This window comes from Dromiciops gliroides, chromosome 6 (genome assembly GCF_019393635.1).
Source record: "Dromiciops gliroides isolate mDroGli1 chromosome 6, mDroGli1.pri, whole genome shotgun sequence".
Taxonomy (NCBI): domain Eukaryota; kingdom Metazoa; phylum Chordata; class Mammalia; order Microbiotheria; family Microbiotheriidae; genus Dromiciops; species Dromiciops gliroides.
Window position 1 is genome coordinate 112,883,242 of NC_057866.1, and position 14,891 is coordinate 112,898,132.

The 14,891-nt window shown below is 36.4% G+C and overlaps 1 protein-coding gene across 1 annotated transcript in view; it reads right to left on the reverse strand.

Annotated features, from left to right (window-relative positions):
- LOC122732063 (WD repeat-containing protein 19-like) overlaps nucleotides 1-14,891 on the reverse strand; it is a 135,727-nt gene that overhangs the window by 10,420 nt on the left and 110,416 nt on the right. Inside the window, exons 29-31 of the mRNA XM_043972253.1 lie at nucleotides 12,652-12,776; nucleotides 9,652-9,733; nucleotides 7,401-7,551 (exon numbers count right to left, since the gene is read on the reverse strand). Of these exons, the coding sequence (XP_043828188.1) occupies nucleotides 7,401-7,551; nucleotides 9,652-9,733; nucleotides 12,652-12,776 (358 nt within the window). The remainder of the gene's footprint in view (nucleotides 1-7,400; nucleotides 7,552-9,651; nucleotides 9,734-12,651; nucleotides 12,777-14,891) is intronic.

A 14,891-nucleotide genomic window follows, 5' to 3' on the forward strand; every position in this document is an offset into this window, starting at 1 on the left:
AACAATTTGTATCAATTCTCTATATTGCATGGATATTAGGTTTTTATCAGAGAAGTTTGATGTCAATGTAAATTTGATAAAAATATAAATTTCCTACTCAACATCTCTTATTCTAGGATTATAGGTCACAGAAAATAGCATTAGAGCTGGGACAGACCTAAGAAATCATCTATCTAATCCCTCACTTTGTGGATGAGGAAACAGACCTGAGAGGTTTACATGATTTGCCCAAGTCATATACAGATGCTAAGAACCAGACCTGAGATTTGAATTCAGGTCAGCTGACTCAAAATCCTGCATTCTTTCCACTACATCAAAGCTTCTTAAACTGTGGGTCTTTAACTGAATGTGGAGGTTGTGAAAAATTTGGCAATAAATGTTTGATTTGTATACCTATTTTATATGCCTAGATACTTTTCTCAGGTGAAAAGGGGTTGCAAGTAGGTAAGGTTTAAGAAGCCCTGTACTATACTATATTTAGAGATACTGATTTTGTGAAAAAGTATTTTGATTTTATATAATTCAAGTTGTCTATTTTAAAATGTCTTTTTTATTTCCCTTATCCCTTTTTTGGTTATGAATTTTCCCCTTAACTATAATTCTGAAAGATAACTCCTTATATTTATTGTAATATTTGACATTTAGGTCATTTATCCATTTGGAAATTGTTTTGTGCTAGTCTAAATCTATCGTGTCAAATTGCTTTCCAGCTTAACTAAAAGTTTTTGTTCAATAGGGAGAACTTTAGTCAGTTGTTTTTGTTCTTAGATGTATTAATATTCTGCTACTGTGTTCATTTTCTTTAGTTTACTAATCTACATTTTTTTTTTTTGGTGGGGCAATGGGGGTTAAGTGACTTGCCCACAGTCACACAGCTAGTAAGTGTCAAGTGTCCGAAGTCAGATTTGAACTCAAGTCCTCCTGAACCCAGGGCCAGTGCTTTATCCACTGCACCACCTAGCTCCCCCTACTTTACAATTTTTTAACCACTACCAAATATTTTTTGGTAATTGCTGCATTATACTGTTTACACTTAATAATGCTAGAAATGCTTCATTGCTGCTAACTTTTTATTTCGTATTTTTTGGTCTGGGCATATGATTTTATCAGCAAAAGGACCTTTCAGTGATGATATAACCTCCACAATATAAATCAATTATTCTGCAATTTATAGTCTTAGTTATCTAGGGCACTGTGAGATTAAGTGATTTGTCCAGGGTAACATTAGCCAAGATGTGTTAGAAATGAGACTTTAAAAAATTATTTCCTTTAAATTCTTGACCTTTTACTCCTCCAGAAGAATTCTGTTATTATTTTATCCTACATAATAATTCTTTGGTAGATTAACACACTAAATCTATAAATTAATTTCATTATTATCATCATTTTTATCATGTTAGATGGCTGACTCAACCATGAAGGAATCTCTTTCTTATTATTTGTCTTTCTAAAAGAATATTTTATAGTTAAACATGAATTCACTGTGTATTTTTGTTGTATCAACTCCCAGATGTTTCTAAATTTATAATTATTTTGAATGTAATTTTTCCCTATTGTTTCTTCATGGTTTTTATTATAGTTGTATATATAAAAAGCTAATGATTTTGTTGTTTTAATTTTCTAAGCTATTACTTTATGTTATAATGGAAAGGAGAGAAATAATAACTGGTCAGTAAGGGATGAGTGCCTAACACATGCACAATTATGTTCTGCCTGCTGCAATATCTCTGTGGAGGCATAGTGAGTTTGTTTCCTGAAACAAGTAAAGGAGATTCTTTCCATTCCAGTTCAGAGTATGTACGGGTATCTTCTCTTTCTTGTCTTCTCACTGGTTGGCTAAGAAAAAAAACAACCTTTTAATTAGCTGCTGAGCTACAACAGAATCTTTCTGTTGGCTGCAGTTGGTTGACAGCTGTCCTTGGTGTTGTGAGCAAGCCCTGGGAAGTAGGTGCTATTATTTTATATTTACACTTACATTTCATTTTAAAGATTAGAAAACTGAAGCACAGAAAGTTAAGATGTTTAACCAAAATGACATAAGTTATTTTATCCTACTACCATGTCATTGCTAGCCCCCTCAGGTGAGAAGAGGAGCCACACAGCTAAATCACCTTGTGCTTTCCATCTCTTGCTGGATGAAATCTATCCCCTGAAGTTAGACTGCAAGGGGTCAGGCCAAGCTTCTTGCATATCCAATCTGCTGCTATGGCCTGTCAATTTCACCTTTTCGACATCTCTAGAATAGAGTCCTTCTCTTCTCTGACACTGTCACCAGTCTAGTGCAATACCTTATCACCTCCTAATGAATCCCAACTAAAATCCCTTCCTTTACTAGAAATCTTCCCCATTCCCTCTTAATTTCAGTGTCTTCCCTCAGTTAATTATTTCCTATTTGTCCTGTATATAGTTTGCTTTTTATGTATTTGTTTGCACATTGTCTCTACCCATTAAACTGCAATATCCTTGAGGGCAGAGACTGTATTTTGATTCTTTTGATTGATTGCATACAAAAGGTTGGAATGAACGAACTCTTTCTTCTGGTGAGCATGAGGGGAACCACTGTAAACCACTAATCCTCTCCCCCAGCAGCCATTTGGCTGTGTATGCATGGTACCACCTTGTCTCTGTCTCTGTTGTGTTTATTCTTTCCTGATCTTAGGTAAAAGAGTACTGAAGATAGAATGGTCCCAGTTGGGAACTTCAAAGTGTTAGAAGAATTATCACAAATCCAACAACTAGAGTCCATAGCAGAGTCTACTGTAGCCAGAGCAGCCAATTTGGGTAAGAAGCCTGCCCTCAGGAGCAACCTGATTGACTTAGCCCATACTGACCCAGCAACTGAGACAAGTATGCTGCAAGCAGTGGAGCAGCTTATCTATCAAGTTCACATCCAGGAGTAAACTTGGTGACGAGGATACTTTGAAACAACTACTTGTGCTTATTTTCCCAGAAACTGCTTGAGTCTGCAGAGGAGAACACATGCCCAGTTCAAGGAGAATGTTTTTGTAATTCTGTCCCTGATATATTTTCTCAACAAATATCCCTTCGTAAAAGCTAATTGACATTAATTGGTTAAATGATACTGAAGAGAGATCAACTGGCCAAATTTATAATGAGATATTAACGAGCAATTAATATTGGAGAGAACATACCAGATGAGAGTATTGTAAAGGAAACAATTTCAGCCCTTCAAGCTTACACATAAAACCTTTAGGGAAAATGTAGCCATAAATTCTCTGGAGACTCCACCTTGCCAGTGCAAAAGTGAGCCCCAGAGCTTACTGATAAATTACTAAAACTTCTCAACATCATAATTAGTTTTTTCCCACTGATTTTCTATGATTCTCTAATTCAATCCAATTTAACAAGTACTTACAAAATGCTTACTATTTGCAAGACACTGTGCTAGGACTTAGGGATATAAAGACAACAAAAACAAACAGCCCCAACTTTCAAGGAAGGAGTCAGCATATACATAAGTATATAGACAATGTAATTTCAGGGGAGCAGAGAAATTAGAAAATTAGGGAGAGTGGTAGGTTTTAGGGAGGAAGATAAGAAATTTTGTTATGTACATACTGAATGTGAGAGACTTGCAAAAATATGTCCAGCTGGCAGTGGATGAGGCAGGATTTAAATTGAGAGAAAAATGAAAGCTGGATAGGTAGGTTTGGGAGTCATCTGCACAGAAACTATAATTGAAATCATGCCTCAAGACCAAGAATAGAGATGGAGAAAAGAATAGAACCCAGGACAGAGCCCTTGGTCTCCATATTTAAAGAATACAAGAAACAGATGGGGATCTAGCAAAGATGACTGTGAAGGAACGATCAGATAGGTAGGAAGAGAACCAGGGTTATAAAAACCTAGGGAGAAAAGACTGTAGAAGAGATGATCAATAGTATTGAATGCTTCAGATAAGAAGAATGAGGACTGAAAAAAGACATATTAGGTTTAACTATTAAAAAATTGTTGGTAACCTTGCAGAGACCAGTTTCATTTGAATAGTGGGGTCAGAAGCCAGGTTGCAAAAAGTTTAAAAGTGAGTGGGACGTGAGGAATTAGAAAATGTATAGACAGATTTTCCCAGGATTTTGGTTATGAAAGGGAGAAAAACATAGGATGCCTGCTTGAAGGAATGGTTCGGTCAAATGGAGATTTTGTTCAAGGATAGGAGACATCTGGGCATGTCAGTCAATAGCAGGGAAGGAGCCAGTACATAGAAATTAAAGATTAGAGGACAGTGTAAAAATGGATACCTTGATTTGCTTGCATCTCCCAATTATCCAGATAATCAGAACAACTTATGAGGACTGGCTTCATTGACTGTGATGTTTAAAATCTAATGTGTTCTCCCTTCCTACTTCCTGTCTCCCTCCCTGGAAGGGGCCGTACTTCAAGCTGACTAGTTGAGGGTAATCTCGTGTTGATGTAGTCCGCAGCCTCTGAGAACAACACCCCACTCAGGGCGGCCAGGTGTGGTCTTGATTTAATCAACCTTAAGTAGGTTCAGCCTCTGAGAACAACACCCCACTCAGGGTGGCTAGGTGTGGTCTCCATTTTATCAACCTTAAGTAGGTTTTCAGTCAGTCTCTCAGTCTCAATTCAATCAATTCCAAATCAGTCTTCAGGTGGGGGTCCCTGGGCATCTGCCAAATCCCATTATTTTATCACATAACATACCAACAATCCTTTTAAGTGACCAGAGTAAACCTAGGTGGAAAATGAGTAACTCTGGGGCCAATTAAACTCATAGCAACTTTGACACAGTTTGACACAACTTTGAACTATTTGGTGATAGTGGTTAATGGACCTTCAAGAGACATTCCTATCTTCAAAGTCTTAACTGACTACAAGTTATGAGATTACGGACATATCCTGTTTATGGTCTTATTGTCTTCAGCTCTCCTCCCAACTCTAGTTATGGGACTCTCAGAAGTATCCTGTTTTTGCGAGATCCCCTTATTAAAACATCTCCTAATCAAGCCTTAAACTGTGAACTGCTTATCACCAAGGATGCTTTGTGATTTCTGTATCACATTCTTGACCCTCTCCCCATGGGAACAGAATCCATGGACTCATTCCTTTCTAAGCCCACATTTCCCTCCAAAATTCCTTAACTGCCTTTGTTTAAAACATATAAATCTTTTTTAAAAACCATATATAAATCTACCAATCTATTACTTGGTGTCCTATTCAGCATAGGCTGGATTGTCCCCATGCAGCATGTTAAATTTTTCTTCCCTGCTTAATAAAAGCCTTTAATTTTACAGGCATCTTTCCCTGGTTTCCTTCCCATTCAGGAAGAAGGGGATTTAAATATCAAGAAGTGGCCTTTGCATTTTCTGGAGAACTGACCTTAATGTTCTCTGGTCTTCCCCTTTGGGGAATGAGTGATCTAAATCCCATTAAGAGAGGTTTGTCTCAATTTACAACAGAAACTATCAAAAAGTTCTTATAGGAAGGTGAGAATGAAATAAAAGACCCAAGTAGAATACTCTAAGTAGGGGGATTGGACTTTGCTAGTAAAAGGGTCATCTCTTGCTCCAAAGATTAGAACAACTGAGGAAAACAAAGGGGAGAATTAAGGATTATGTTGACATGGTGTGAGATGTAACACTGGAGTGAAGAGTTCGAGGTTAATATTCTATGTTTTTTCAGTAAATTATTAGGTGCTATAAAAAGGGGGGGATGGTGTAGGAGGCTCGAGGAGAGATTTTGAAATGAATCTGTATAGAGTATGATAGAGAGGCAACAGTGAGTGCCCAGTTGAAGTAAAATAACAGAAATTTGTGGTAGGCACAGTCAATATTAGCATATTGTTTAACATAAGGATATTACTTTTGCCAATGTTTGTAAGTTTATTTTTTCTTTCCTGTCTTATTGCCATTCATGTCAAATAATAGTAAGGAGTGAGAAGTATCCTTATTTTATTCCAACACCTACAGTGGTTCTCCATTGCAAATAATGGTAGCTCTGGGCTTTAGATATATGCTCTTGATCACATTATGAAGGGCCTTTCCATTTCTACTTCCATGTATTTTGGGGTCTGTAATGTGAGCTCTATATTTTACTACTCAACATTCTTCTGTATCAATTGATGAAATCAGGTGGTTGTTTTGTATGGTTATTTATAATAACTTTTCATTAATGTTGAGCCATCCTTCCATCTTTGGTCTAAATCCAACTTGATCATAATGAATATTTTGGTAAAAATATTATTAAAATCACTTTGCTAATATTTTATTTAAATTTTGCATATAATATCCACTGGTGAAATTCACCTTAATTCATCTCCAATTTGGGGAAATGTACCATATTTGTCCCATGAAAGCAATTTCGGAGAATGTCTTCTTTCTCAGCTTTTAGTACAGTTTTTGTAAAATTAGTATTAATTATCCTGTTCCCTACACTAACCCAAATGTTTCAAGAAATCCAAATTTATTTCCTTGGTATGTGAAGGGTTTTCTCCTGGCTACCACCAATATTTGTTGTGTGAAATTAAAATACTTAAATTTTACCACTGTCTTTCTTGGGGCTTGAGTTATGAATTCTGACTTTTCCCTTTGTTTCCAAATTTTCTATATTATTTTCTGAACTATGGAACTCAGGCCTATTACTTCATGGTGGATTTGTGGAAGACCTCTGATTCTTATTTTATCCTTGTGTACTTTCATTTCTTTCTTTTTTAGGTGGGAAGCAATTGGGGTTAAGTGAATTACCCAGGGTCACACAGCTAGTAAGTAGCTGAGACTGAATTTGAACTCAGGTCCTCCAGGGCCAGTGCTATCCACTGCACCACCTAGCTACCCCATGCACTTTAATTTCAAAGTCAGTCTCTTTCACTTGTTGATCACTCTTTGACTTGGATCACTTGGATCACATTCATATGCTCTCCTCTTGTCATTGTCTTTTGATTTGATTCCATCAAACTTTCCTCCAATTCTGTATTTTCTTTTATTCATGCAAACTTTCCCTCAATTAACTCATTCATTCCCCAAAGTATAATCATCACCTCTAAGATTCTCAAATTTCATTTCCAGACTTCATCTATTTTTCAAACTCCAGTTCCATACATCTACTTGCCTGCTGGACATTTTGAGGTGGATATCTCATATACAATTCTAAAAGTAATTCAGTTTGTCTAAAAACAATTCAACCCTTTCCTTCAAAACTAGCTCAGAGTGACATTTTAGAGCTGGAAAAGATCCTAGGAATCACTGAGCCCAATCCTCTCAATTAATGGCCAAAAAAAAGCCAAGATTAAAAAAACCAGACCTCTTGACTCTCCACTATAATATTCTTTCTATTACACTATGCTTCTCTCTCCTAGTGTATATATTTATATATCTCCATCTATAATACATATATAATGAAGATTAACCAGAAAAAATGTTCACCTGACCATTGCTTCTATCTTTTTTCTGTATTTTATATCTATTTTATTGCGATATTCAGGCCTCATCAACATGGCAGCAAAACTGAAAGCTGAATTTTTCAAACCTGCTCTGTGACATTCAATTACTGTTGAAGTCAGAATTGGCACAATATCTGCAATGCAAGTGGAAAACAGAAAAATTATGTTTTCTTATTTCATAACATTCAAAATAAAAGAACTAGGCTTAGCTAAATGAAGGTATAATGCATATAAATATCTCACTATGTTCTTATGATAATGTTCTTATTATAATGACTACTTGAAACAATTTTTGGAGATGTTCTTTAGCATAAACATTTATTAAATGCCTACTATGTGCCAGACACTGTGATAAGACCTGGGAATATAAAAGGAGGCAAAAGGCAGTCTCTGCTTTCAAGGAGTTTACAAACTAATAGGGGAGACAATAAGCAAATATAAAGAAAGCAAGCTTTGTACAAAAGATTAATGAACAGAGGGAAGGCAATGGAATTAAAAGGGGTTAAGGAAGGTTTTCTATTGAAGGTGGGGTTTTAGTTGAGACCCAAAAGAAGTCTGGAAGGTCTCCACATTGGAGTGGAGGGGGAGTATTTCAGATATGGAGGACAACCATAGAAAATGCCCAGAGCCAAGAGATGGAGTGTCTTGTTCATGGAACAGCCAGCAGGCTGGTGTCACTGGACTAAAGAGTACATGGCAGAGAGTAAGGAAAGGGAGAAGGAGGCTAGGTCATGAAGGACTTTGAATGTTAAACAGAGAATTTTTTATTTGATTCTGGAGGCAATAGGGAACCACTGGAGTTCATTGAGGGGACGAGTGGGGTGACATAGTCAGATCTGTGCTTTAAGAAAAGCACTTTAGTAACTGAATGGAGGATGGATTTGGAGTGGGGAGAGACCTGAGGCAAGTTGATCTAACAGTGGGCTATTGAAAAAAATCTAAGCATCAGGTGATGACATCCAGTTCAAGATGTCAGAAAAGCATTTGGAGAAGCAAGATTGGTGGTCAGCAGAGAGATTGGGACAGGAAAGGGAGATCTGAAAATCATCAGCATAGAGATAGCAAGTAAATGCACAGGAGCTGAAGCAATCACCAAATGAAGTAGTATAGAGGAAGAGGGCCCAGAGGGACACCTATAATTAGAGGGCAATATCATTATATTATATTATACAACTCTCCTAGGGGAGCTAAGACAAATATACAAATAGTAAACTAAAACATATTTGCATAAAAGTATAAAAAATTAAGAGTTTCAGAAAGAAGAGGCCATTTTTGATAGAGATATGGATCACAACAAAATGTGGCAAGTCCTCAAAGAGTTGGCAGTACTAGATCATCTTACTAGTCTCCTAAGGAACCTGTATGCAGGCTAAGAAGCAAGAGTTAGAACCAAACATGGAACCACAGATTGATTGGTTTAAGACTGGGAAAGGAAAAAAAAAAGATTGGGAAAGGAGTATGAGCTCAAAGATCATTGCAGATGGTGACTGCATCCATGAAATTAAAATTAAAAGGCACTCTTTGGAAGGAAAGGCATGGCAAATATGGACAGCATATTAAAAAACAGAGACATGAGGGCAGCTAGATGGTGCAGTGGATAGAGCACCAGCCCTGGAGTCAGGAGGACCTGAGTTCAAATCCGGCCTCAGATACTTAACACTTACTGGCTGTGTGACCCTGGGCAAGTCACTTAATCCCAATTGCCTCACAAAAAAAAAAAAACCAAACAAAAAAACCCACAACAACAAAACAAAACAAAACAAAAAACCACAGACATGATCTTGCCAACATAGGTCCATATAGTCAAAGCTATGGTTTTTCTAGTAGCAAAGTATGGTTGTGAGAGTTGGCCTACCTTAGGATTTCTTATTGAAATTCTATTCTTCATCAAGCATCAATTCAAATGTTACCTCTTCCCTAAAACTTTCTCTGAATATCTCCTAATGAGTGATCTCTTCATCCTCTCAAAATTGGTGCTTTATATGTATCATTCTTATGACTTTATAAATCATGTGTTTTATCTCTACTAGATTTTAAACTCCTTGAGGGTAGGGGTTTTATTTAATATATTTCTGTATCTTCTCTTTCCTCATTTCACACCCAGTGCTTAGAATAGTGTATTACATATAAATGGCAATTAAATGTTAAACAAAGGAATTATTAGATAACTTTTAACACACACACAAACACACAGAATGACATCTAGTAAAGAAGACAATTTGTTTGGCACTTACGTGATGGGAATTTGCTGATGTTATTGGAAACACGAATAAGCATACGTGCTCCCTTTAAGTGATCTCCACGTTTAACATGAATCTGAAATAAACAATGTGAAATATTCTATTTATTAGACAATTACAATATATATGAGATAAATGGTAAAAGTATTTATTGGCACATATTAGTGCTTAAAACAAACAGAAAAAACTTTCATTCTATTTCTTAGAATACAGGGAAGCAACAGATTTGGGAATATCTTTTCTTTTTTTTTTTTCGGTGAGGCAATTGGGGTTAAGTGACTTGCCCAGGGTCACACAGCTAGTAAGTGTTAAGTGTCTGAGGCCGGATTTGAACTCAGGTACTCCTGACTCTAGGGCCGGTGCTCTATCCACTGTACCACCTAGCTGCCCCAGAATATATTTTCATAAAAACATTATTCAGGAGTAGATAATCAAAAATGCTTTCAGCACAATTAAATTAGCCATGATTTTGTACAGAGACTTTTATCTATTAAAGATTTTTATAATCAACTATGGGGTAATTCTACCAATATAATACAAACCATTCAGGCCCTTTCTAGAGTATCATTTGAGTCCATGATTCCCTGAATTAAATAAGATGAAGAACTTTAAATAAAAGATTCACAGAAGAGTCACAAAAATAGTTAAAGGGGAAAGAGAATACACTAAAGAATATATTCCTGCCCCATAAGCCAATTAACAGATAATTCCATTTCAGCCTGACTTTATGACTAGAGGCTCACAACTGACTGTAAGTGTAGGTCAGTGTCCAAGTTAACCTCAAGATCTGCTAGATCTCCCATGAATGTCTTCTGCTCATGCTCTTCCTTGTGCCTGGAAGCTCATTCCATTGTCTCCAAGCTCCCACTTCCATCCATGGAAACTCTATCCCCCATCAAGAATCAAGATCAAATGTTACCTATTCTATAAAGTCTTCCTTATTCTTCCGTGTGAAATGACCACTCCTTAAGAAAGCGATTTGTTTTTCTCTTACATGCATATTTTGTTCTATGTCATATTTTATAGTTTTTAATATATCCTACTAGATTGTAAGTTTGATAAGGGTAAGGACCTATACCTTAATTATCTTTTCATCTTTCCCAGAACCTCACACAGTGCTGTACAGGTGACAGGCTGTGTATGGAATGGTACTGCATTGTCCTTAGCTCATTCCTGAGCTAAAGAAATATCATGAACTAGGATTCTTCTGGGGTTACAGTTGTTATTGGGATTACTCTAAAGATCTGGATTCTCTGGAGCACACTGGAGTCATTTGTTATGCATTAAATTTTCCATGTTTCAAAAAATGTTACATAATAGAAACAAGTTCTCCATTTTTAAATAGAGGTGTTTCATATTCTTTTTAATTGTGCTTCTACATTGTACAATATATGAATTTGAACCATTGAAAGGGAAAAAATTCTACTAAAACCCTTCCCCTTCTCACTCATTTGAACAGAAAATAAACTGTCATAACTGATCATAAATTTACAGCAGGAAAGGATCTTAGATGTCATCTAGTTAAACTGCAGTTTCTGAGACCATTGATTAACAGGGTTCTGAGTGATTAAAATTCCCTTGAGGACACTGTCAGAGTCAGATAAGTACTATCAGTAGCAACCTGCTTTCATTCCAGAGGAAATCTGCTACCTACTCATGATATGCTTACTTTGAACCTGGCTCCAAAAATATACCCTCAGAGAAAGCTACTTTGGAGATGGTATATCACATAATGTCATCTCCATAGTAATCAATGAGGCAGATAATCAAACTCTTTAAGCCTTTTTTATTTTTTGTTTTTCTAAAAAGCTACATTTACATTTAGTATATGTTTTCAATAGATATTAAATAAGTATTAATGGATGATAATAATGGATTTATATAGGGACAGTGATTTGAAATAGTTGCAGAAAAATGGAAACTGAAACGAATTTATGCCTGAGACCTCAACACAAATATAAAAAGAAATCTGGGAGAATTCTCACAGAGAGGAAACTTTTTTAAAAACTTGCCAAATAACTCTGATGCCAAGTTACAGGTATGGAAAACACTGCCTTTGGAATGAGAGGTCTTGGGTTCAAATCTCACTTTTGATATTAACTATATTACTCTGAGCAAGTCACAACCTCCCTAGGCCTCAGTTTTTTCCTTTGTAAAATGAAGGGATTGGACTAAATGCCCTATAAAGTCCCTTCTGGCTCTCACCCTACTATGCTATTATCACATGACAGGGCTGAAATAGCCCTGAGGATGCAAGCTGGCTCCCAAAAGAGCTGAAAACATTCCATGAAAAAGAAGTTGCCCAGCAACAACAACTGAATGCAGAAAGTGCAGATGGTAGTAGCAGCAAAACAACCAGAAGTTGTCACTGCCAGCTCCTGAGGGAAGCCAATGAGTGACAGATTTGGAGGCAGAAGGTTGCTCCATCCCAAGATACAGCCCTGCTAGCGTGAGTTGTCAGGGTAACAAGAGTTATTTCTCTCATTAGCGACATGGGAATTTTTGAGACTGTCTGCCCTCTATGCTTGGGGTGGATGTTTTCCTTGTCAGTTACACTGCTATTCTGTGTAATTAAATACCTTTGGTCTGGTAAAAGGGAAACATCAAATGGGAGCTTATGAGCTATGGTTCAGAATAAATAGAGACTAAAGAGGACAAAGAATCTAGGCATAACCCAGGTTTAGGATGCCATGTTAAGAAGACTTCAGCTAACATTTATTGGAGTATATATTAGTTTGCACTATGTAGACACTGGAGAATATAAAAAGATATGGACCGTGTTGCTTTCAAGGTAATAAGTTTATACATTAATAAATATAATACATGACAAGTCCATATAAGGGGAGTATAAAATATGTTTAAGGTATATACATTATGCAACATGTTCAACACATTTTTAATGAGTGGACATAAAGATACAAAATTCAGTTATGGATATCTAAAATGCTTATGTTTTATTAAAATTTGCAGGTCACAAATTTCTAATTAAATTACCTTCACTAAAATATAGCTGTGCAGAATCATAAGATTTGTGGCCATCTCAGATGGAATTTTAATTTTCTGGTTTCTCAGTTCTGCATACATACTGAAGAGAACATCATGGGCATTTCGATAATTTCCTAGAAAATGGTTTGCATCATATGTAATTATTAAAAGTCACAAAATAGTAAATTATAAAGTTCAAATTCTGGGACTTTGTAAACATTTAAGAAAGTTAATATAATCTAAGCAGCTAAACACAAAATTTCTTCAATTTTTAATAAAATTGAGGTGTCCTTTATAAAACATATGACTAATAAAATAACATCTATTTATTGTTACTGATATTCAGTAAAATAAGTATGTCTTGCTCATTAAGATTTAATAATTCATTCCAATATTATAATATTTTCACAAAAAAAGTAAACAGCAAAATGAATCACAGAATTTAGAATTGGAAAGAATCTCAGAGATCTGATGGTCCAAAACAGACTAGAAAGGAAACCTACCAAGCCATACCCAGTGGTCATCTAGATTTGGTTTGGATATCTCTACCAAGGGAAGGATCAGTCCATTCCCCTTTTTTAAAATTTTTTTTATTTTTTGCGGGGCTATGGGGGTTAAGTGACTTGCCCAGGGTCACAAAGCTAGTAAGTGTCAAGTGTCTAAGGTTGGATTTGAATTCAGGTTCTCCTGAATCCAGTGCCAGTGCTTTATCCACTGCGCCACCTAGCTGCCCCCTACCCATTCCACTTTTGACAGCTCTATTTGTTAGGAAACTTTTTCTAAAATCAAACCTAAATTTTCCTCTACTACTTCCATCCATTGCTTCTGGTCCCTATGGGATCAAGGAGAATGTCTAATAATTTTTTTTTTTCCAATGAATGCCCTTTAAGTACTTAAACATAGCTATGGCATTCCCTTCCTTCGTACAACTTCTCTTCACTATGTTAAACATCCCTAGTGCCTTCAACTAATATTCAAACAGTATGGAATTAAAGCTATTTGCCATCCTGGTCAGCCTTCTCTGAACACTCTCCAGCTTATCAGTATCCTGCCTAAACTGTGATACCCACAACTGAATTCAATTCTCCATATGTGATCTGACCAGGGAAGAATGCAGTGAAAGTACCTTATTGCTGGAAGCTATACCCCTCGGAATGCAGCCCAATATCAAATTAACTTTTTGGGCTGCCACAGTACACCATAAACTCTGAGCTTTCAGTCGGCTGAAACTAAAGTCTTTTTCAAGACTAACTTATTTAACTATGCCTTCCTCATTTTATACTTAAGAATTTAATTTATTTGAACCCAAGTGTAAAACTTTATGGTTTTCCTTGTTGAATTTCATCTTATTAGCTTTGACCCAGTGCTCTAGCCTATCAAGATCTTTTTGGACCCTGACTGTTTATCCAATGTGTTAGCACTCGCACTAGCGGGCACTCTCTCACGCTTGCACTCGCTCTCTCTCTCTCTCTCTCTCTCTCTCTCTCTCTCTCTCTCTCTCTCTCTCTCTCTTCCCCACCCCCCAGCTTCTGGCATCTGCAAATTCGATGGGCATGCCATATAAGTCTTCATCTAATTTAAAAGAAAATGTTAAACAGCATAGGTTCAATCACAGATCTCTGAGGCCCTCAACTAAAGACATCTTGCATACATTCTTTTTTTTTTAATTAATAAAGTATTTTTTTTCCGTTACATGTAAAGATAGTTCTCAACTCTTGTTTATACAGGCTTTCCAATTTCAAATTTTTCTCCCTCCCTTCCCTCCCCCCTCCCCTAGACAGCAGGTAATCTGATATATATATATATATATATATATATGTGTGTGTGTGTGTATATATGCATATATATATATATATACATAATAACATTAATCCTATTTCTGCATTAGTCATGTTATAAGAGAAAAATCAGAGCAATGATGAAAAACCTCAAAATAGAAAAAACAACAGCACCAAAAACAAAAGAAATAGTATGGTTCATTCAGCATCTATACTCCACAGTTCGTTTTTTTTTTTTCCCCTCGGATTTGGAGATCCTCTTCTATCATGAGTTCCCTGGAACTCTTCTGTACCACTGCATTGGTGAGAAGAATATAGTCCATCACAGTAGATCAACACTCAATGTTGATGATACTGTGTACAGTGTTCTTCTGGTTCTGTTCATCTCACTCATCATCAGCTCACGCAAGACCCTCCAGGTTTCTCTGAACTACTCCTGCTCATCGTTTCTTACAGCACAATAGTATTCCA